We start from the raw sequence: 22,157 nt of genomic DNA on the forward strand, positions 1-22,157 counted from the left end.
GGCTGGACGCCGAGCAGCTTGAAAAAGTGTCCGCGCTCTATGTTTCGAAGAATGAGCAATTCATTACCGCTCGATACTTGCTGGTCGTTTTGCAGTGATTCAAACTACACCACACGGGCAGCGAGCCGCGCTACAAGATGTCATGCTTTGTGTCTTCCCTACGATACAGCCTCAAAAGTCCTCGTAGTCGTCCGTCGGCCGCAGCCCCTGCAAGCTCTGCATCACCTCCCTCAGCTCCGCCTCCACGAACTGCGCCGCCTCCTTCGCGACCCCGAGCTTCTTCTCCAGCTCGTCCGCGCTCATCAACCGCTGCTCACCGTCCTCCGCGCTCACGAGCCCGATCTGGTCGAAGCGGTTCAGCGTGTGGCCGAGACGCGGCAGCGACCCGCTCGGGTCCCACCCGTTGTCGTTGAAGGACAGGATCGCGCGCACGGCGGCAGTGTTGATGTCGCGGTGGAGCTCTTCGAGCTTCGAGAGCTGCACCTCCATCCAGCGTGCGCGGCGCTCGAGCGCGAGCGTCAGCGCCGCAACCTCGTCTTCCTTGCCTTGCCCGTTCTGGTCGTCGCCGCCGTCGTCGAGGAAGTCGTCTCCCTTCAGCATGTCCCGGAGGACACCGTCGAAGGAAGAGCTGTCGTCCCAGGTAGTGCGAGGCAACAGGCGGAGGAGGTCGGAGATGGTCTGGGTCAGAGTCTCGAGCAGCTGCTGGAAGGAAGAGACAGCATTGTCGATGGAAGTGGATGGCATGTTGTTTGCAAAGGAACCGCCGCCGACGGAGAGAGCCGACAACGCGTGGACGAGGGGGCCATACTCCAGAGGCACCTTCGAGGCCGGGTTGATCTTCTGCAAATCGAAGAACGGGTGCTTCGACAGCCCAAGCCAAGGAAACTGAACGTGAAGTTCCTGGAGCATGTCCTTGATGGACATCGGCTCGACGGGAGGGATGTCAACCGAGTGGGCGCGCGAGTTGTTCGAGCTGCTGTCGGGAGCACGGGCCTCCGGCAACTGGGGAGCGTCCGAGGTAGCAGCGGAGGGAAGGGTGGAAGCGGCGTCCGGCGTGTTGTCTTCCTTGGGGATTTTGATCGGCTTCGTGACAGGCTTGTTTTTCTTCGGCATCCTCGCGAGGATGGGTGCCTGCTCAACTCGCTCGGGGGCACCGGGAGAAGAGGCAGCGGGCTTCGTGGCCTGTACCTTACGACCGGTCTTGTCCGTGGGTGTGGCAGCAGTGGGCGACGCTGAGCTCTGGGCCTTCGCGCTGGCCGCCTGTTTAGTAGCCTTCGCAGCCCTCTGCGCCTCAGCAGCACGGTCCCGCTCAGCCCGCTCGGCGGCCTCTTTCTCCGCACGCTCCTTTGCGGCCAGATCCCTCTCCGCCCTTTCTCTTGCAGCCTTCTCGCGCTCGGCCTTCTCCTTCTCGGCCTTCTCCTTCGCAGCCTTCTCCTTTTCGGCCTTCAGCGCAGCCTGCTTCTCCTTCTCGGCGGCCTTCTCCTTCGCCAAGCGCTCTTTCTCCACCGCGCGCACGGCGGCCTTCTCCTGCGAAATGCGGGCGCGCTCGGCGGCGCGCTCAGCCGCAGCGGCTTTTTTGGCCGCCTTCCGCGCCGCCTTTTCTTCCGCGGCGCGATCCGAGGCCTCGGTCGGCGCAGGAGGTTCCTCGCTAGCCTGTGGGGCGTCGAGGGGAGCAGGATGCTCAGCAGCTGCGGACAGCGCAGGGAAATCCGAAGAAGAGAGGGCAGGAGACGGGGAGGGCGCAGGGGAGGGCGACGCGGAAACTGCGGACGCCAGCAAGAACGAGAGAACAGCACAAGCGAATAGCGACAGCGACGACGATGACGGGGACAAAAACAACAATACGGCACGGCAGGGGGAGAGAAGTCGAAGACCGAACAAGAACAAGTGTATGTCAGCGTCAACGTACTTTCATGGGGACCCTACCGGGTGGGCCAGATAGAGAGACAGCGAGCAGTGCGGGGCGGGCGTGGAGGGATGGGAAGAGAGCGCAGACCGGGCCGTTGGCACGTCTTAGATCAAGGCCGGTGATACAGTTTCCGCACTGAAAGCACGGCAGCTCGGTACACTGACCTGGGACGCCCACCCCGTGGAGCGAAAGAAACGGGACTCACCATGTGCGGATCCGCTCGTCTGCGACACCTCCAGGTTCGTCGAAGGCCCACTTGCGCCTCCGTAGCCGTGGTGATTCGAGATAACCGGACTTGTTACCGATTCGTCCGCAGGAAAGGACAGCCCCGGGGGAGGGCCGAACGACATGGGGTGATTCCCATAGGCCTCTAGGCCGGACGTAGGAAACCGTCCATTCTGCAGGGTTTGCGATAGGCTCGGAGACGACATGCGTGCAGACATGATAGCGGGATCGTTGTACTGAGGACCTCCGTATAAGCTTGGATCTGCGGTACAAAGACATGTCATAGGACGAGAATAAGAAAGTGCAGTAGTCAACATCATGTTACACGTATACAGCCAGAGGAGTCCTCCTACCCATCGGTCCGTTCCTGGATCCGTTCGTGCGGTCGCGACTCGACATGAGCAACTCCCTCAGTTGCTGCTCGCTGACACTGTTGTCGTACGCCTGCTGGAAACGGTTCATCTGCTGCTGCTGCGGTTGTTGTTGCTGTTGGTGATGGTGCTGCCCAAACGGCTGCTGAGCGGCTTGCATATGCTGGGCCAGCGGCGAGCTCATTGCAGAGCTGCTCTGGTACTGAGCGAACTCGTGATGCCGAGCCTGGAAGGGCCACTGCTGCGTCCCATGGTTGGCGTACTCGGCGGCGTTGTTCAAATGAGCGACATGAGACATGCTGTCGTGGTTGCTGAGGGGAGAAGGTGCGTGAAGTGGGGATGACGCCGAGCCTTGACGACCTCGCGCGAACCCGAACCGAGAGACCTTGCGCTCTTCGTCCAGCGGCGAGAATTTGCGCGAGGGCGCGTCATCCATGTTGTCCCCGCCGAAGGGGTTGAACGAACCAGTATAGCTTGATCCTGTGGATTGACGCTCGAGTGGCCCTCTCTGAGGCAAGGCGTCGAAAACTCCGCGATGTGGTTGCGATGCAACACCGAGTCCGGGAGGGGGCATAAGGGGGTTTGGCGGTGTCTGCGCACTCGGACGCAGCGCAGGGAAGGCGTCGAAGAAGCTTCCGTTGAATGGCACTGCAGGACCAATGTCGAAGTCCGGCAATGCGAGCGCCTCTTCCGGCACATCTCCAACCAGCTTGGGGTCGAGGTTGAAGCTGAAGCCACCGAACTCCGTATCGTTGCCCAGGGACTGGAGCATGCGGTCGAAGTCGGGGAACGGACTCTGGACGGCTACGGAAATCGTGGATTCCCGTCGCGCCCGGAGGTCCTCCATGAGAGCCTGTGCTTGAGTCGACATCTGGTATGACGACGACGCATGTTGCATGGGAATCTGGGGCGATGACGCAGCTTCCGAAGTAGCTCTTGACGACGGCGGGGGAAGGCCCGGAGGAGCAGCCAGGCCGGGCGGGACCACCGGAGAAAGACCTGGAGGGACGGCAGGAAGACCTGGAGGTGCTGCCGGTATCTCTTTCGGCACTACAGACGACGGGGACTGCGGAGAAGGCACCTCTGGTGCCGCCGAGCCAACATCTGAATCGACAGCGACAGATGACGTCGGCGATCGTGGAGGTGGAGGAGGCGGCGCGGTCTCCTTGACCCTCGCTTGTCTTGTTGCAGCAGGAGTGACGGGCCGATTTGGCAAGTGGCCAGCGGGTGTAGCAGGACGCGACGAAGATGCTTGTGAAGGCGCCTTAGCTACGCCCTTCTTGCGAATCTCAGTGATAGCAGGGCCAATCGTTGCCGTTGTCGAACCCGACCGTTGCTGTCGAGTTGTCGTGCCGGCACGTCGTGTTTGTCGCAATACTGAGTTCGCAGCGCTAGTATTATTGTGCAGCGCAGTGCTCGCAAGCGTGGTGTTGCTCTTGTTCGCCCAGGATGCTGCACGGGGAAGACCTGCACAATTGAATTAGCGAAACATTTGAGACGTAGATTGATTAATATACCTTCTGCCTCGTCACCTTTCTTGATCGTGGTAGTACGCGAGCGCGTCTCCGTATCCTTCATGGTGTGTTTGCTGATGCCCAAGGTTAAGGGGGAACATGAGAGAACAAAAGAGCCAACATACAGCGTTGTGAGGTCTTCCTTCGTGAAGCAATCCTTCTCGTCACCCCATTCATGAAGGTTCATACAACTATGGTCGGCACAGCTGACGCCTCGGAGGAACGCCATGCAGTACTTCGTTGTCCCATAGCTGCCGCGCATGATCTCACCGCCTCCACCGGGAGAAGAGGCACCATCGACGGCTGCAATGGCCCGTGCCGCATCTTCACGTCGGTGGTATGTGATGTACAAACCAATTACGGGCGCTCGCCCACCAGGCGGCGTGCGCTTGACGATCACAATCTTCGAGATCTTCCCGTACTGTCCGAAGTACTCATTCGAACGCAGAGTTGGTATGAGCTGCGTGGATGTTAGTCCGATCTCAGATCGCACGTCAATATACGGGCGTACCTCTTCCTTTGCAAACCTCGGCCCAAGCCCAACGACATACACCACGTTGCGCTGTACAACGCGGACATTTGCAAGGTGACGTCGGTTGAGGGTCTCTAGCTCCTTTCGTTCGCGTTCCCTTTGCTTCTTCTGCTGTGTCAAGCGCTTGTGACTGTAAGCCGAACCAAGTCATTAGCTTCCTCGTAAACTGAGTGTTTCACAACACGAGGAATGCCCAAGATGTATCGAAATGAGTGAAGATGTAGTGTGACGAGGTGGAAACAAAAGCGATGACAAAGGAGCCAACAATGTGCACCCCGTTAGTACACCCCAGTGAAGATGAACGACTACTCCCGCGAGTGTAGGGGATGTCGAGATGACCGCGACGCAAAGACATTTTGCCGTGCTGACGCGTTCGCTGTGAAGTTCTTGAGGAGCAAAACTTGGTCCGGGAAGCAGCACGGCGCGCCTACTGACGCATGTCTTACTCAGCGTCAAGCAGTCTCGGCGTCCCTCCTGACTGACGACACTCCCCGTCGCGAAGTTGGACACCCAGAACATGGGCAACGCCAAAGGAAATGGCCAAAGAACATATGTCGCGAAGGTTACTCACTCTTCAGGATTGATCGGCTTGAACTGGACCGCATCATCAGTGTACTCCCTCCGACACGCCGGGCAGCGGCTGTTGAGGTTCTCCTTGATGTGGTGCCAGCAGAATTGGCAGACCTGAATATGTGCGCTGTCAAAAAGAGGCCGTCGTCTGCACGTCGGACGATTGCTCACCTGGTAACCGCAAGGGCATGGCTTGAAGTTGAGATCGGATATGTCCATCTCCTCAAGGCAGAGTGGGCATTCCGCGTCCTCCTGTGAAAGCCATCGAAACAAGTGAGCATTTCCGCGCATACATGCAACGTAGGGCGTATACACACCGCCTCGTCGTCGCTCCAGTACGCGTCTTGCACACCCGCTAGGACGTGCGACTTAGACTGCGGAAGCGCATGGGTGGCGTGTAACGCCGGGGCCGGGAGGGGTGAGTTGGTGTGAATTCGAGTAGCCATGGGGCAGACACGCAGGACGAACGACGAGGGCGATGAGTGGATATGGGCGAAAGAAAGAGATGCAGGCGAGAGGCTTCAGTGGAGGTCGTAAACGCGACGAATGAGGCGCTTGCCGAGTTTTACGGTGGCATCCAAACAACACAGCCAAACACCGTTGTGCAGATAGGCGCCCATATCCCATGTTCCATCGTCCTGTGCATGTGCCCACTCATTCACACATTGCTTGGAATCCTCAACCGGTGCAGATGAATGCTCGCTTGTGTGATTATCTGTACAGCACTCGGATCGTTCTGCAGCTCTCTGGCCCTCGGCGACAACAGGTTGTGGCCGCACGGGAGCTGTTAACCCCGCGGCCGTTCGCGTGACCACAAGCTTCGATCCTCCCACATCCCCGACGAAGGTCCCTTCCAATCTTGAAGCAGGATGGTCCTCATGAGGTTTGTACAACCCCTTGAGGCTACCTGAAGAAGTATCACCTTGTTAGGCGCCGACATCTTGCCACATTCTGCCCGAACCCTCTCCCTGCAGAATTGTAACCCCCCGCCGCGATATGGCAGAGTTTTACCACAAACACAAGCGGAGGCTGAGGCTCTCATGCCTCGAGCGGTGTATGATGCGTGTTGCATAGCGGACAAAGATGGGCGGTGGCATTGGGAACATCAGCTGACGTGCCGCATGCAGTCCCAGCACACAGCTGCGCAGTGGATCCCACATCGTCTCCTTCACGGAGAGTACATTGCCGGGTATGGCGGGGTGGGGTGAGAAGAACGGCGAGTTGCGAATAGCGCGGCGACAGCGAACAAGGTAGCGTGGGTGATAGTACAGAGGTGGTGGCCTTGTCGAAGTTCAGAAGTCGTCATCCTCGTCGAAACCGCCCTTCCTCCGTTGAAACTGCGGAATGGCATGAGCACCTCTAAATTAACGGTTGCATACGTGAGACGTCTGCGTACCACAATAGCTCCCTTCTTCGGCGCGGATTTCGACTGTGCGCCATCTATCTGCTCAGACGTCAGAAACATGCACCAAAATGCTGATGCACATGGCGCTCACTTGGTCCAACAGTCCGATGAGTTGCTCCTCAGACACGCGCCCCCTCAGTTGGCCGGCCTGAACCATGCGCAGCAAGATGGCCTCGATCTGCTGTGCCCTCTCTGGGCTCACCAGTGCGATCCGCGCGACTGTACAGAAAAGTAACGGTCGTCTCAGTACCGGCTGATTCGTGCATGGGAGGGATGAGGCTCACGTCGTTCCCGAGCAGCGGGGTCCAAGACCGTCGCGAGCAGGTCTCGCCGCATCTGCTCCTCTGCCTCCCGCTTCGCCTGGTCATCGCCCGACGGCTGACCTCCACCGCCCTGTGCACCTTGACCCATACGGGCAGCTCGGATCGCGGCCAACTCGGGGTCCTCCATTGTGGTATGTTACGCGAAGAGTCAAACGCAGATGAGTCGAGGTCTGGAGTCTTGCTGAGCAATGTCAGAAAGCACCGAGTCACAGTCTAAGGATCGCTTGATCAGGATATGTCCGCAAGCACAAGGGGTACTTGGTGATGCAATCAGGCGTTGGTGGGAGAGAAAGACAAAAAGCACAAGCAGATTGGGTGCAGTTGACTCGGGGAAGGAAAGCAGGACGCCTGCAGCCGCCACAAACAGCATTGGCGCCCATGCCCCGAGGCAATCGAGATCCACGCGACGCAGTGGGCGCAGGTTGCGCGCTCGCCCCGCCATCGCGCTCGGCACCGGATGCCATCCTCGCCTTTTCTCATTTACCAAACCCCGTTGCGCAGCCCAGAGATACAAAAGCTTCTGGGCTGTCGCTCGCGCGCCCCTTCCCCTCACGATGCCCCTCAAGTCCTTCTTCAACTTGGGGAAGAAAGACAAGTCCCCGCAGGCGGAGACAGCGACGGCGACCGACTCGACTGCGATGAGACACTCCAGTGGCAGCGGCGCGAATGGACGCGCCTCGACCTCGTCCGATCCTACCGCTCTTGCGGAGGGCTTTGGACGACTGTCGATGGGGTCCGAGTCAAGGCGGCGGCAAGATGGAGGCCGTCCTAACGTGAACCCGGGCTTCGTCGGCGGTTTCGCGCCCCAGCCGCATAGAGGACCAGATGCGATGGATTGGGAACCAATTCCACAAAGTACGCCCTCCAGACCGCCTCCACCTGATGCGCGACACAGCGCGCCCGCCATGGGCTTTCCGACGCCCCAGACGTACCCCAACTCGCACCCGGGTCCGCTTCCTAAGCCTCCGAGGATGGCCATGCCCGTACCGCAGGGTATGTCTTTGACAATGGCACACGCGCTCGCAGGGGACAATCTTCCGGCCGACCCGCCACCGCCCCCGCCACCGCCCAAGCAGCACCTCCGTCCCTCCGCCCCCGCACATGTCGCGCGTCCGCATTCGGACTCGAGCGCGCTTCCTTCGCATACCCATCTCCAAGTGCCTCCTACGACCCCGCAGAGACCGCATCTCAATCCTGCGCCCAACTCCGCTCCGGCGAAGCCAGTATCGTCTGGTCCATCCCGCCCTTCAGCGCCGCCGATACAAACTCCCCCGCGCCGTGCGCGCGCTCAGTCCAGCCCTCCATCACCTATATCTGTAACCTCGTCCTCAGGGAAGAACGTCCCGAAGGTACAATGCTGTGCTATGACGAAGCTAGACAAGCGATGCACGCGCAAGATACCTGTGTCCAATCCCCTTGCGCTGCACAACGGAGAGGAGGAGCCGCAGTTCTGCCACCAACATATCAAGCTTGCGTTCATAGACGTCAAGTTCCCCTCGTACAAGCGCCCGGGTGAGGATGTGATTTACGCTGGTTGGTGGTTCTCATATATCGATGGTGCTCAGGCCGCTCTCTAAGACACTCACCTCACAGATTGGGTACCGGAATATCTTCAGGAATCCACCAAGACCGTCCTGCGCGAGGAGATGCAGAAGAAGGCGTCTGTAGCGGACGAGCCTGGGTACATCTATGCATACGAGATAGATGGTACGCCATCTTAATCTGTCCCCGAATAACACAACGCTGACACGCACTGACAGACGACTCTAACCCGGACGTCGTCCACATCAAGGTCGGACGCGCCGTCAAGCTGACGAAGCGGCTGGCCGAATGGGACAAGCAATGCCAGTCGAAGCAGACGCACCTCCGCGGTTTTTGGCCGATGAGCAAGGACGCCGCGGACAACGGGATGATGCGTGGGCGCGTGCAGGTGGGCGACCCCGGCCCTTACTGCCACCGCGTCGAGCGTCTCGTTCACCTCGAGCTCGCCGACATCGCACTGAACGCGCCATACCTCGACCCGAAGTTCCCGAATGTAAAGACCGACGTCATGAACGGCAACGCGCGTGCCGCGGCGAGGGGGCCTTGTCCTGACTGTGAGTCTCGTGTACCGGTCTTCTTGACGATGTCACTGAAATGGAGATGTCGCAGGCGGTGTTGTGCACAAGGAGATCTTCACCTTTCCCCGCGCTACGGGGCGCTACAAGGGCAAGGAGTGGGAGGATATTGTGCGCCCTGTGATCGAGAAGTGGGGTGGCTTCGTCGAGATATATGTGTAAGACCGCCGATCGATCGCTGACATTGTCACAAGCTGTACTCTATTCCACGGACCGGATACTCCCCTAGCTGTGCAACTGCTCTCCGTTATGCAGGATACCCTGCCGTCATCCTCTGTTCACGATATCGTTGCCATCTGTACTACGTACTCTGTTGTACCCGCTGCATGTATTTACACGTCTCAATTGTCTTGACACCGCCTACTGTTACTATCACCGCCTATCTGGACAGCATCCCCCTTTCTGCATTCTCCTTTCTCGCCACAAAACTTCCTCTCCTGAATCGCGCCCCTCGTTACGCGATCGGCGGGCGCCTAAGTTGTAGGCGCCTGTGTAGCCGGAGAACAATAACTTTAGCGCCCGAAGAGACAAAAGCGTTCTCGGAAAGTGCGGCATTGGCATTGGCATTGTTCTCCGCGAACCTATATAATATAGGGGATGCGCGACGCCGCCCCCTCAACGTTTTCTCTCCGCATCCGTCTCCTAGACTATCTTACTCGACTCTCGGACGTCTAACGAACCACTTCAACTACACCTACCCTACTCGCAGAATCACCAACATGTTCGCCAAATTCACCGCTATTGCCGCACTTCTCGCTCTCGCAGCCCCGATCACGCGTGGTGCTGTGCACAACGTGACTGTGGGTGGGCCGGGCATCCTGAAGTATGATCCAGAATTTGTCGTGAGTACTACCTTTCCCGATCTAGAGGTTACAACTTCGCTCACCGAGTTACGTGCAGAATGCGGATCCAGGAGACCAGATCATCTTCATCTTCCAGCAGAAGAACCACACGGTGACGCAGTCTTCGCTCAACGCGCCCTGCGCGCCTCTTCAGGACGGCTTCGACTCCGGGTTGTGAGTGCCGTCCAGCAACTTCGAAGGATTGATATCTGACGGTGGTCCACATTAGCGTCCCGGTCGCCGATGGCGTCACCGACTTCCCTCTCGCCCAGTTCGAGGTGAAGGACACGAACCCCGTCTGGGTCTACTGCCGGCAAACCGGCCACTGCCAGCAGGGCATGGTCTTCGCCGTCAACCCCGGCGACAAGTTCGCCACCTTCCAGTCCAACGCCGTCGGAAACAGCACCGCCAGTGCATCTTCTACGACCGCCGCCGCCTCCGACACCTCCGTCGCCACCGCCACTGCTCCCGCGAGCGTCGTCACCGTGACCGCGACGGTAACCGTCGACGGCCAGACGCAGACGACGACGTACGGCTCGTACCCCGGCTCCGCCGCGCCGACGTCGGTCGCTTCGCAGAACCACATGATCGTCGTCGGCGATAACGGCACGCTCACGTTCACGCCGAGCAACATCAGCGCGCAGGTCGGCGACACGCTCACGTTCCAGTTCGCGGCGAAGAACCACACCGCGACGCAGAGCAGCTTCGCGAATCCGTGCAGCCCGCTCTCTGCGAGCAGCACGAGCGGCCAGGTCGGTTTCGATTCCGGGTTCATGCCCGTTCCTGCGGGCGCGTCCGGTTCCGGCCTGCCTACCTTCACCGTGACCGTCAACGACGTGAGTAGTCGCGCTTTTAATTCGCCAGAAATTCACTCACCAGTGTCCACCCGCAGACTGCGCCCATCTGGGTCTACTGCAAGCAGACGAACCCCGCGAGCCACTGCGCGGCGGGCATGGTCTTCTCTGCGAACGCCATCGAGTCCGGCCCGAACAACTTCGGCGCGTACCAGGCGAAGGCGAAGGCGTCCGGCTCATCCTCGACCTCGGGCTCGAGCACGGGTTCGGGCGCGTCGCCGTCGAGCACTGCTGGGGGCGCGAACGGCGCGTCGCGCGCAGCGGAGGCGGGCTGGGGCGCAGGCGCCCTCGTCGCGACCTTCGCTGCCCTCATGGGCGCGCTGGTTCTGTGAACGCGGATGTGAGGAGGGATTTATGGACATGGCTACGACGCGCGACGCACGATGACTTTACGACTGGGTTTGGATTCGACCTTCTCCGTGTGGTGTAGCATATATTGCCTTCGCGCTCTTGTAGTACTCGCTCCTTGGTTTGTCTACGATATCGGACTGGCTTGTCAGCTGTAGCAATATCATATGAATTCGACTTCGAAGAGAAACACCTTATATCAACTCCACCACACGTCTCTCAGCGTCCATGGTCATCCATGGCGCGAGCTCATCAAGTCCGACCGCATCATCACTCAACTTCAAAGTCAAGGACCAATATCCAAGACGTCTAAACCGGTCGCCCTCCAGATCTGACCTTGTCACGAGCAGGCCCTCCCCAGTGATAAGGCCCTCCCCAGTGCGTTCTCCCCTATTGATCAGAATGAGCCAGCTTTCGCCCGCCGCCGCGCGCTCGTCGCTATCGAGGTAGAGGTCACACTGTCCCACTCGCATCAGGAGGGAGTCGTCCGCCCTGAACGTTCCCCGCCCGACAGCAAGGAGCCGTCCCGGGTCGCGCGCCAACATCGGCCCATGGACCAGCCCTGGGTCATTCGCCGGCTCTGACCCGCCGAACTGCAGCTCACCCATCTTGACAGACACGTCCGAGCCGGCCATCCGGGATCGCAGCTCGCGCGAGGGCGCGAAGAGCCGATAGTAAAACGTATCCCCGTAGCCCCCGCTCGGCTTATCAGGCGGCTCGAAGACGACCCACGCCGGCGCGACGACGGCGCGCAGCTTCAGGTGCCCGGCGGTGACCTGACCGTACGGAAGCCGCTCGTCGCGGAGCGTCACCGCGCACTCGAGGACGTCGCAGACGTCGACGATGCCCTCATTGGAGTTGTACGCTGCGCCCGCACGAACCCGGACGTGGCCGTCGACGGACGCCCACGCCCATGACGGTGCAAGGTACTCCGCCGGCCGCGGGCGCAGGTCGTCGTCGAGCCACTGGTGCGTGAGGCACTCGCGGTGCCACAGGAGGTCCCTCGGCAGGAACCCCTCCCACAGCCCGGCGACGTACCGCCCTGGTCGACACTCCGGCAGCCAGGTGTGGGCGAACTGCTCGGCGACGGCTGCGAAGGCCAGGAGCTTGTCTGTCTTGCGAGTGAGCAGGCGCTGGGTGTAGTTTGAGACTGCGAGACTCCAGAGCATGCACTGACGTGCGATCTGCTCCACCTGGGATAGTTCGGCGAGGTCTGGGTTGGCGAGCACCGCGAGCGGCAAGGGGAGGAAAGCGTGGTCTAGGGTCGAGCTCTGCACGGTTCTCATCGCGCGTAGGGAGTTCTCGACTGGGCGCGCATCGGTCTGGCAATGGTATCGGAGGGTGTCAGTCGTGTAGAGGACCTTGCGCGGGGAAAGGAGCCACTCCTGGAAACACCACGCGCGGCGGTCCACCGGCTCCCTCCCGGGGATAGATGACAACACCGTCTCCCCTCGTTTACCGATGCACACGCTCCCGAGACGACCGTTCCGGCAGTAGAAGGGTAGCGTGGCCCGAGAAGGGAGGGCTCGATCCTGCAGGAATCCCGCGCCCCCTTCCGGCGAGCTTGATGCGATGATCGTGAAGTAGGCATTCAAATAGATGTCGCCCATCTTCACTAGCTCCCTAACCCGGTCTTCGTCCGAGTCCTGGATGATACAGAAGGCGTCGACCCAGAGGTAGCGCATACGCAGGCCGTGTGTCACAGTGATGGCGTCGCGAATAGTCTGCGGGATAATCTTGTAGTCAATCCCCGCCTGATATGTCTCGTAGTTGGCTAACCGCGTGATGTGGGAAGCATTGTTGCCCCACACGTAGCTCAGTGCAACGTACGGCACGAACACATCCTCGAGGCTTTCTGTGAGGATGAGTCGCGGCTTTGTGGGGACCTGACAGTATATAACGCGAGTGGGAAGGGGAGTCTTCCTCGGTTTTAGGCACGAGGCATGGTTGGCAATGCAATCGTTGATGAGTCCTAACGCGAGCTCGCGAGCCCGAGGAGAGTCCACTTGGAGAATCGGCGCCTTACAAACGATTTCGTCCGCCGCTGGATCGTCTGTACGATAACAAGACTCTCAATAATCGCTCAGACAAGGCAAGCATGCCTAAAAGACGCACCTGCAGGCGTGTACATGCAATAGGTCATGTATCTGTCCGCCAGCTCACCCACACGAGCGTGAACTAGCAGGTACTGCGTGTCCGCCGGCTGGTCGACCGGGTTATCAGGATCCTGGTCCAGTTGGAAGTCGACCTGGATCTCGGCTTTGGGTCCCCCACTGGTGTCACCAACCAAGTCGACGAGGAAACGACACAGTTGACAGTTCGCCTTATCCCCTGCAAGCAAGCGTACCAGCGTCGTCCGGTACACGACTGCACCCCTGTCGTGCATCATCTTCTTCCACGAGAGCGGCGCGAGGGGTCCAGTCGCACAGTGGACGCAAACGGTCGATTGGCTAGGAAATCGGAACCAGTGATGCCACCAGGGGAGGAACGCGAGCCGAAGATCGTGCAAAGCCAGCATCGTACACAGATGAGCAAGAAGAGACAGGAGATTTCATTGTTCAAGTTGCACTGTAAGGGTATACGTACGAGGGGGTACGCTGCTGCGAATGGGCGCTGCTCAAATGAGTGAAAGCGTCGTTTACATAAGCGCCGGCACCTGCGCTCTCTCTCGCTCACTCACTCACCTTTGCGACGCCCCAACGACTCCCGTGGTACCACTCGTGTCTTCTACCGCTATTTGGACGATATATAACTTCCTCTATTTCCCAGGAGGTTTTCGTGGTAGGCCTATCGATGACTGCTGACCGGCTACAGTCACTGACGGTATGTTAGTACTAGTCATGCTGTTGAACGACGATGTTGTCCTCATGATAATCGACAATCTGCGTTCGCAAGATGTCAAGAACGACTTACGCGCACTGTCGCAGACATCACGCCGTATGCGCACCTTGTGCATGCCCGTCCTCCACTCAACCGTTCGGCGGGATAACTTCTCGTTTCCTTTTCGCATAACCTATCAAGTCCCAGAATCGGTGCGTCCATACGTGAGGTACGAGGTATACCATTCTCCCCACATCCACGCCCGTAACGGTACTTTAGGGAGCTCATACTGCTCGATAAATGTGACCGCCACTCCGGCAAGTACGACAAACGCCCGTGGTCGCGCGCGCCGCTTATGTGTAACATCTACAAGGGCGAAGCGATGGCGGAACTACTTCCTGCCATGCCCCTCCTGCAAATCGTCACCCTCAAAGTCAGGCATGACTCGTTCCCGTTCGAGCAAACTGTTTACGGACTATCATGGGACATAGTCAAGGCTATCTTGTCCGCTCGGGGGCTGCAGGAGCTCGACCTAGACGGTCATTTCTATTGCCTTACTACATTTACCCCTGATCCTGGCTTTTCTCCCGCACCTCTCACCGCCTTTCGTTCCGTGACCCCACACGGATTTCGGGTAGCGCCGGCCACCCGTACGTTCTCTGCAGAGACAGAGGCTCTAGCCTCTACGCTCAAACGGTTACACAATTCTCTGGAACGTCTCTCCCTCACGACCGAGGCGGCACCTTTGAATATGATACACGACACAGAATGGCCGCGTTTACGTTCATTGCATCTGGAAGGTGATATGCCCTCAACCACGCGCTCGCTATCCTGGGTCTCTATCCTGCAGTGCATGCCTCACCTGCGCGTCTTGTCCATCAGAGCCGATGTACCCAAGGATCGCAGGGATCGCCAACTCATATGGCCGCGGGACACGCCATTGAACGTCTTGCCATGGCCAGAGCTAGAGGACTTAGAGATCACTTACCCCGACCCAGAAGATCAGCTCTACTCTCACCTGCCACCGACTCTGAAGCGTCTCTCGCTTGATCGCTTCACTTTCTTTGCCGGCTATAACTGGACCTGGTACAAGTGGGCAGGGCCGTGGACAAGACCACAGGATGTCCCGATGCCGCGTGCTCGCGAAATCTGGCAGATCGTACGGAAGTGCAACACGCCCAATATCCGCACTTTGAAGCTGGAGTATATGACAGATGACGACGAGGACAAACTTTTGACCTATATTCCCAAGGCATTCCCGCACCTCGAGTCGATACACCTATGTCGGTACGGCATTCAAAATGATGTGGCTGACAATGAAATCACTCTGGTTTGTCCTTAGGCACGCTCTCGATACTGGCGAAGTAGCTAAATGTTGTTTGCACAGAAGGTTGGCCAGGCCATATCTCCTCTCTCGCGTCTGCGCACAATCCAGGTGCACCTTGACGCCGCACCTAGCCCTGAGCTCACGCGCCAGCGAAGGGGATTCATCTACACGAGCGAAACCATCGAAGCGTACGTACGCCAACTCAAGGAACAGGCGAATGTCTTAGCGCAGACGACTGGCCCGTCATTGGAGACGATTGAGATGTTTGTCCCAGACGAGGGTCGGATCTCATTCGACGTTGTCCGCACCGCAGCTGGATACGATGGTACTCCTCATATGACGGCTCATGTCGAAATCGGCGCCGAGGATAGAAAGTGCGTGTGCACATGCTGTTATGGGTTACATGCCTCCAAACTGATCTTCGTGTGCAGCAGATACCGTGATTTATAGGGAAGCAGCTCGTGGCTGCGAAGGAGACGCCGTAGTCTGAGGAGGCGGAGCTAAGGGAGGCGGCGCAGAGCTCGCAGGAGCTACGAGCGATGGACGACTACTAAGACGTCTGAGGCTGTATTGTAGGGAAGACACAAAGCATGACGTCTTTTTGCGCGCGCCGCTAACTGCCAATGCGTTTGACTCTGGTGCGGTTCGCTATTTGCACGATCGGTACTCAAGCTTTATCCGCGGCATCGAGTTGTTCACTGGCATGTCTAGGAAAGGTGCGTAACTTCGCTTCACGAGTACATACATACACTGACCTGCCTCCTGACCTTGCGTGTCTCGTCGTAGCGGGCACTACGTAGGTGTTCTGTAGGCGCGAGGCTTGTACTACAGCCTCCCCTCATACCCTTCGGGTCTTCCTCTAGCGGCCCGTAACTTCTGTGAGCCAGATCCAAAAGGCTGCGTGGCTATTACACCTTCAGAGTGAACCTCGTCAGCTATAGCCCGTTCTCGGGGTTTAGAAATCTAGGCACGCCGTTTGTATGGAAATCCGGCTAGTGGGCGAAGACTTAGCGACACGGTATGTCAAACATTTCTTCTAGATAGCTGGTTTCTCATCGAGGGTTTCTCTAGGCCACCGACTGATAGCGTCAAATGAGCCCGTCTCGATCTTCATTCTCATAGTCTTGCAGCTTATATAAGTTCTCTAGGCACGGAGTGGGAAGTACAAGGCCTGCCTTCCAGGGCTCAGCTCGCAGGAGTCGAGGCCGTCGCCGGCCGGTGACTGAGGGGACTTGAAGGTATGTATCTTAGAAAGCATACAAGGAACCGTGTGCTGCAGCAACTCGAGATACGGTCAGCGATCGGCGTCGCCGAGTGCCTCTGTCGTTCTTTTGACCGGTTTTAGACCCAGAAAAACAAGGAACAAGGGGGCTTCCTTTTGTGCATGGTGCTCCCGCGCGTCTGGCAAGACGCTGGGCTGCGCACGCTCGGGGTCTGTTACGGACAACCACATATCAACCAGCGACCAAGTTTGAGTACACCGTCAACGATGCTTCCGTCAACCCCGTTCCACATCCCCACGCTCTCGCGGTGCAGTTTCTGCCGTAAACTGGATGTAGAGATCGAAGGCAAAATGAAGCGCTGTGCCGGGTGCTCAGCAACGATGTATTGCAGCAAAGAGTGCCAGAAGAAAGCATGGCCTCTGCACAGGTCGGCATCCTCTCGCAATCTGGAATATATCTAAATTGATCCTGACCGTTGTTGCTCAGGATCGCTTGTCGTGCGCAGTGGGTCAAGGACTCTGAGGCGGCTGAAGGAGCAAGTGTCCTCCACGATACCGCAATCGCAGCATCGCCTCCCCCTCCCGGCTCAGTGGCGACCCTCGTAGCGGCGATGAATGCATGGGTGGAGATCCATACTTACACGCTCGGCCTGTTGGCGACGGCCACCGTATGCATCAGCGGCGGTTTCGCCTTCCATTTTGACCGCAAGGCCCCGCGGACGATCATCGTCGACATCGAGCCCTTGCAGACACTCGCGGCCTCCTTACTCAGCCCGGGGGGGTCGGACGATAACCCCGCCGACGGCTTTCTCGTCTGCGACTGCTTTTCTGTGTCCAAAGCCCAGCTCGACGAGTGCGCCACACCGGGCCAATCGGAAATAGTCGGCACGTACAATTGGGACATGGTGCAGGAGGCGTGCCGGACGATGGAAGCGACACTCCACGAACGCAATGGAGACGACCCGACGCTCGTCGGTGCGCTGTCGGCGCTGTACAGGATCAAGCACTCCCCGCTCATGCGCCACCAACCGATCGCCATCTCGCGCCTGCCTGCGAACCGCGGCGACGCGATCGATGCACGGACGCGCGCGATCTTCGAGGACGTCCGGACGCTCTGTGTGAGCGCGATGTCCGCTGGGCTCGTCCTCCATCCACCGACTGCGTACAGAAACGGGGGCCGGCCGTCGCCGCACATCGGCCGGCTAGTGCGCAGGCGCAAGAAGGAGTGGGAGTGGACGGCGGTGCAGGACTGGGACTGGGGACGTGCGGTGGCTAGCGGGACGTTTATGCGCGGGCAGCTCAAGACTAATCTCCATCCCGAAGAGCTTTGGTGGCGCTTCTACCACGGATGACAAGCATGTCGACTCCGAACGTTCTCAACATATATGTCCTGTTACTCTCGATGACCACCTAGACCGTGAGTGGTTTCAGGGAATAATTTCTATGCTTGAGCAAATGAGTGAGTGAACTAGCGATAGGCCTAGGATCGAGCGAGCGCCTGCCTGTCGGCCTTTGCCTGCAGCTGCACGATATCGTGCGTGATATTATTTCAAAATGTCCTTGTCTCTTGACCGTGTCGCTACCCCGACACTTTGTACGGTTAGCCTTTGTTTTTTCGTCCTTATACTTGTTGTACTATGTCTCTGTACAAGGTTGGACTCACCGCGGGTGTCAAGGCGACCTCTAGTAGTAGGTATCATATAACTTCGATTTATGCAGAGCCCGTGTTACTCTAAACCCTCTCCGCCCGGTCCTACTGCTCGAGTTCCACTCCGCCCCTGCTGTCGCTAACATCACAAACAATCCCCTCCGAAGCCTCCCCCGAGAGCCTGATCATTGTTCCTCGATGCTGTTTCTGTTCTCTTCCAGAATCCCAGTTGAAGGCCAAGCTGAAGCGTTGCCGCGGCTGCTCGGCGACAGTGTATTGCAGCAAGGAGTGTCAGAAACAGGCATGGCCTTCCCACAAGTGAGTACGCGAGTCAGTGCTCATGATATCTGTCCCTTTGCTTTCGCGCCCAGGCTCCCTGATTATCATCATGATGCAGGGTCGCTTGTCGCGCGAAGTGGAACGAGTACTACGGGTCTCAGGCTCCTGCGCCTCATGACATCAACACGCCGATCCCTTCGGACTCTGTAGCTGCCCTCGACGACGCCCTGCTCGTCTGGATAGGGATCCACCAGTACGAGTTCATGGTCATAGCAACCGCAACCATGTGTCTCCAGGGCGGCCAAGCCCTCCACTTCTCCCCCGATTCTTCTCAGGCAATTAGATTCGCCATACATCGGGACCCGTTGCCCAAGTTTGTGGCCTCCTTACTAGGCGGCACACGGGACGACAATCCGGCAGAAGGCTTTCATCTTAATAATGCGCTATCTGTCTCCAAGGATAAATTCCTCGAAGACTGTAACCCCCCAGGTACAGAAGGTGCTCTAGGCTGGGAAGGTGCAGTAACAAGCTGTCGGGACGTAACGGCGAACCTCCCTTCGAAAAATGGAGAGGACCCCGAATTGCTCCGAGTTGGCGCATTGCCCGGGATGTTTGGCATCAAGCACTCACCGATCCTGCACATCCAACCCATTCTTGTCTTCCGCCAGCCGCACGATCGGGGAGACACGCTTGACGAGGAGACACGCGCCGTCTTCGAGGACATCAGGGCGCTATGTGTTGCCATTATGGACGCCGGGCTCGTGCTACGTCCGCACAGCGTGGAGCGCGTGAACCTGAGCTCCTGTCCCAACGTGGGCGCCCTAGTTCGCCGGAAGAAGAAGCACTGGGAATGGGAGCGGATCCCTGACTGGGACTGGGGACGGGCAGCGTTGATGGTCCCGAGAGAGCTCAGGAAGACCGACCTTCACCCGAAAGAGCTGTGGACACGTTTCTTTTCCCAGTCAGCCTGGACAGCACAGCAAGTGATCCCGAAGACGGTGCGTGTATGCGTACGAATTGATTGAGTTTGTACTGACGCCTCGTAGACCTCGGGCTTGACCACAGGTTCGGGCGCGTCGTTGTCGAGCACTGTCGGTGGTGCCAACGGAGCGTCGCGCGCAGTGCAGGCGGGCTGGTGCGCGGGCGCCCTCGTCGCGATCTTCGCTGCCCTTGTGGGCGCGCTGGTTCTATGAAAGTGTGGGTGAAAAGTACGGACACGGCTACGACGTGGGGTGCACAATGACTTTACGAATGGGTTTGGATTCGAACTTCTCCCTGTGGTGTAGCATATATTTCCTTCGCGCTATTGTAGCACCCGCTCTTCGGTGGTATGTCTTCGATATCGGACTCGCTTGTCAGCTGTAGCAATAGCGAATGGATTGTAGTTTAAAACAAGTTGACAAACTGGATAAAGTTAGTGAGACAGGATTTGTGGCGGGAGTATGTGTGATGGGCAGCTGTATATCTGCGCACAAAGTACGGTAGCATCGTCCTCGAGACAGACGCAAAGCAATCATGATCAAAGTCGAGGACAAGTCAATGGGCGTCTATTCGGACGCCTCGGTCGTCCGCATTTGGCTGCCCGGGCCTAGTACGTACGCGTGCCTCTTGCCTTCGGACCACGACAGCCAGTACTGGACAACATCGATCTTACCATTCCTACTCTTGGTACCACGGTTTCTCGATTGTTCTGAGTCTACGCAATACGCCGGGTGAAACAAGATCAATTTCTCCCGTGGCTCTTGCTCGTCATACAAGAATCGATCTTCAATCGTCCTCCGAGGGCGGTCTAGTCTCGCAACTACATCTTTCTAACGCCGAGCTTTCTATTTAAGCTGGGCCACGATGTCATCGCACCCTTCAACACCATCGTCTGGACTCATCATTGCCGACCGCTGCGCTGAGTGTCTTCGGACGGAGTCAGAGTCGAGGAGCAAGCTCAAGCGTTGCGCCGCATGTTCAGGGTCTTTGTATTGTAGCAAGGAATGTCAGAGAAAGAATTGGACATTGCACAAGTAAGTGTGGTGTGATTTCAGGCTGCCCTTTCCTTGGAAGCTCGTAATGTTTGTTCCCTGGCACCCATATTACTCCTAATTCCTTTCCTCGCGCGCTGACTTAACCCTCTAGGAAAGCATGCCGCGCACAGTGGAAGAAGCGGGCAGACGATTTGCGCACGTTCTGGAAGATCGAGCCGCCAACTCCTAGCGATGCAACGGCAGCCACGCCTTCTGAGACAGTTGCCGCCCTCACTACCGCCATGAATACCTGGACGGAACTATACTCCTACACGTTCGCGAATATAGCCACGGCGGCGGTCTATAGCAATGGTGGCTTCGCCGAACACGTCGGGCCCGACCCCCATGCGATGTTGTTCTTCGTACGCCCATGGCGTAGGACCCAAGGCTCGGACGGAAACCCTGCAGAAAGCTTCCATCTTTCAGGGATGCGGATGGTGTCCCCGGAAGAGGGCGTGACAAAATTTGACAAGTCCTTGAAGGACGCGCGCGACTTCTGGCGAGCGAATTGGAGTCGGAGCCGGGAGACGGCGCTTCGCAAGGGGGTCTACCACGACGATTCCGTGGAGTGCGGCGTGATGCCTGCGCTGTACATCCTGCAAGATTCCGACGTGATGTCGATCAGCACCGTTGTCGTTCGCCGTCTATCGCCCGCCCGCGACAATCTGACCGACCAGTCCTCGCTGTTTGTCTTCGATGACATCATCGAGCACTGTCTGGACATCATGCAAGCCGGCCTCGTACTCCAGCATTCCTCAGGACCTGGTCACAGACGTCTCCCCGATATCGGGAAGATGGTCCGGCAGAAGAAGAGGGAATGGCGTTGGGAACGCATACCTGGGTGGGATTAAGGCTCCAACCGATTAGATTACGATTACTCAAAATGAGTATGTAAACAGTAATCAGTAGTAATCGATTACTAAACAGATTATACTCAGTAGTTAGTGTGTTATACACCCACCGGTGCCAAATTTTCGTTTGAACCCTTGTACAAGCTTTCATCAGTCTCTAGCAGCGCCCTATGAGGCACTGCAGAGGTTAATGGCGGCTTGCGCGACTTAAATCATGATGGAATGGTCCGTCGGCGCCGCCCCCACGGGCGCTAATGGAGAGGGTACCGCGAAGGAGACCGCCAGAATTGCATTCGAGGATCATATGAGTCTGATTTCAGTCCTCAAATCCTCAAAGTGCATAGTGAATGGTTGGTAGATGGGACAAGACTAGGTCAAACCTCCACATCCCGCCCTATATCTCTTCCAAGGCGCGGGTAAGCGCCCACTGCATACATACTGACTACTAATCGATTACACCCCAATAGACCGTGGGGGTAAAGTAATCATAAACAGTATACGGTTCTAATCGATTATAATCAGTAATTACACTAATGGGTTGGAGCCTTAGGTGGGATTGGGCGCAATCGGATCGCAGGCTGCCCCCGGCCAATCCCCGCAAGACTGACCTCGATGCCGCTCAACTATGGGGGCACTTCCTCTACGACTGATATCACTAGGTTTGGATGGTACGTCAAACTCATGTGTGACTCTGGCGAGCAGGAACTCACTTGCGCTGTTTATTTTAGGACACAACCAAGGTGAGTTGTATGTGCATCCACATGCACCGGCATTTATACGCCTCCCCGGTCGTTTGTACAGAGACGGGCGCAGCCGAAGCGAAGCCCTACGAATTCGGGAGCAACAAATTGGTAACGATATAAGGTGGTGGACTGTATTTGTATTTGTATGAGAACTCACGCACAGTATGCACATCGTATCTGTCTGCTCGAATAAGGCATGGCGACTTCTCAGAGGCATCCGCTACGAACTAAACGAGCGGTGG

At 57.9% G+C, this 22,157-nt stretch overlaps 5 protein-coding genes across 5 annotated transcripts; 3 read left to right on the top strand and 2 right to left on the bottom strand.

Moving 5' to 3' along the window:
* Positions 1 to 94: 94 nt before the first annotated feature.
* Positions 95 to 5,620, bottom strand: TRAVEDRAFT_28276 (CCR4-NOT core ubiquitin-protein ligase subunit MOT2). Its single transcript, XM_008037949.1, has 9 exons — positions 5,439 to 5,620; positions 5,293 to 5,373; positions 5,123 to 5,235; positions 4,531 to 4,681; positions 4,145 to 4,479; positions 4,023 to 4,093; positions 2,488 to 3,972; positions 2,115 to 2,396; positions 95 to 2,044 (listed from the first exon to the last, which is right to left on the bottom strand). Exons 1-9 carry the CDS (start codon positions 5,565 to 5,567, stop codon positions 2,019 to 2,021), a joined length of 2,673 nt encoding a protein of 890 aa, XP_008036140.1. The 5' UTR covers positions 5,568 to 5,620; the 3' UTR covers positions 95 to 2,018.
* Positions 5,621 to 6,220: 600 nt separating this feature from the next.
* Positions 6,221 to 7,197, bottom strand: TRAVEDRAFT_165875 (DNA-binding TFAR19-related protein). Its single transcript, XM_008038789.1, has 4 exons — positions 6,811 to 7,197; positions 6,618 to 6,745; positions 6,518 to 6,565; positions 6,221 to 6,458 (listed from the first exon to the last, which is right to left on the bottom strand). The coding sequence occupies exons 1-4, from the start codon at positions 6,974 to 6,976 to the stop codon at positions 6,414 to 6,416; spliced, it is 387 nt and encodes a 128-aa protein (XP_008036980.1). The 5' UTR covers positions 6,977 to 7,197; the 3' UTR covers positions 6,221 to 6,413.
* A 659-nt stretch (positions 7,198 to 7,856) lies between these two features.
* On the top strand, positions 7,857 to 9,128 carry TRAVEDRAFT_120910 (uncharacterized protein; the record flags this gene model as incomplete). The annotated part of the gene is made up of 4 exons (XM_008038790.1): positions 7,857 to 8,382; positions 8,443 to 8,556; positions 8,610 to 8,945; positions 9,001 to 9,128. 4 exons carry the CDS (start codon positions 7,857 to 7,859, stop codon positions 9,126 to 9,128), a joined length of 1,104 nt encoding a protein of 367 aa, XP_008036981.1.
* Positions 9,129 to 9,576: 448 nt separating this feature from the next.
* Positions 9,577 to 11,880, top strand: TRAVEDRAFT_165881 (uncharacterized protein). The gene is made up of 4 exons (XM_008038791.1): positions 9,577 to 9,808; positions 9,867 to 9,982; positions 10,038 to 10,644; positions 10,701 to 11,880. The coding sequence occupies exons 1-4, from the start codon at positions 9,686 to 9,688 to the stop codon at positions 10,992 to 10,994; spliced, it is 1,140 nt and encodes a 379-aa protein (XP_008036982.1). The 5' UTR covers positions 9,577 to 9,685; the 3' UTR covers positions 10,995 to 11,880.
* Positions 11,881 to 14,233: 2,353 nt separating this feature from the next.
* Positions 14,234 to 21,172, top strand: TRAVEDRAFT_46051 (uncharacterized protein; the record flags this gene model as incomplete). The annotated part of the gene is made up of 6 exons (XM_008038156.1): positions 14,234 to 15,160; positions 15,218 to 15,531; positions 16,867 to 17,709; positions 18,425 to 19,304; positions 19,353 to 19,441; positions 20,434 to 21,172. 6 exons carry the CDS (start codon positions 14,234 to 14,236, stop codon positions 21,170 to 21,172), a joined length of 3,792 nt encoding a protein of 1,263 aa, XP_008036347.1.
* Positions 21,173 to 22,157: the final 985 nt, after the last annotated feature.

Source organism: Trametes versicolor (assembly GCF_000271585.1).
Source record: "Trametes versicolor FP-101664 SS1 unplaced genomic scaffold TRAVEscaffold_4, whole genome shotgun sequence".
In the NCBI taxonomy this organism is placed as follows: domain Eukaryota; kingdom Fungi; phylum Basidiomycota; class Agaricomycetes; order Polyporales; family Polyporaceae; genus Trametes; species Trametes versicolor.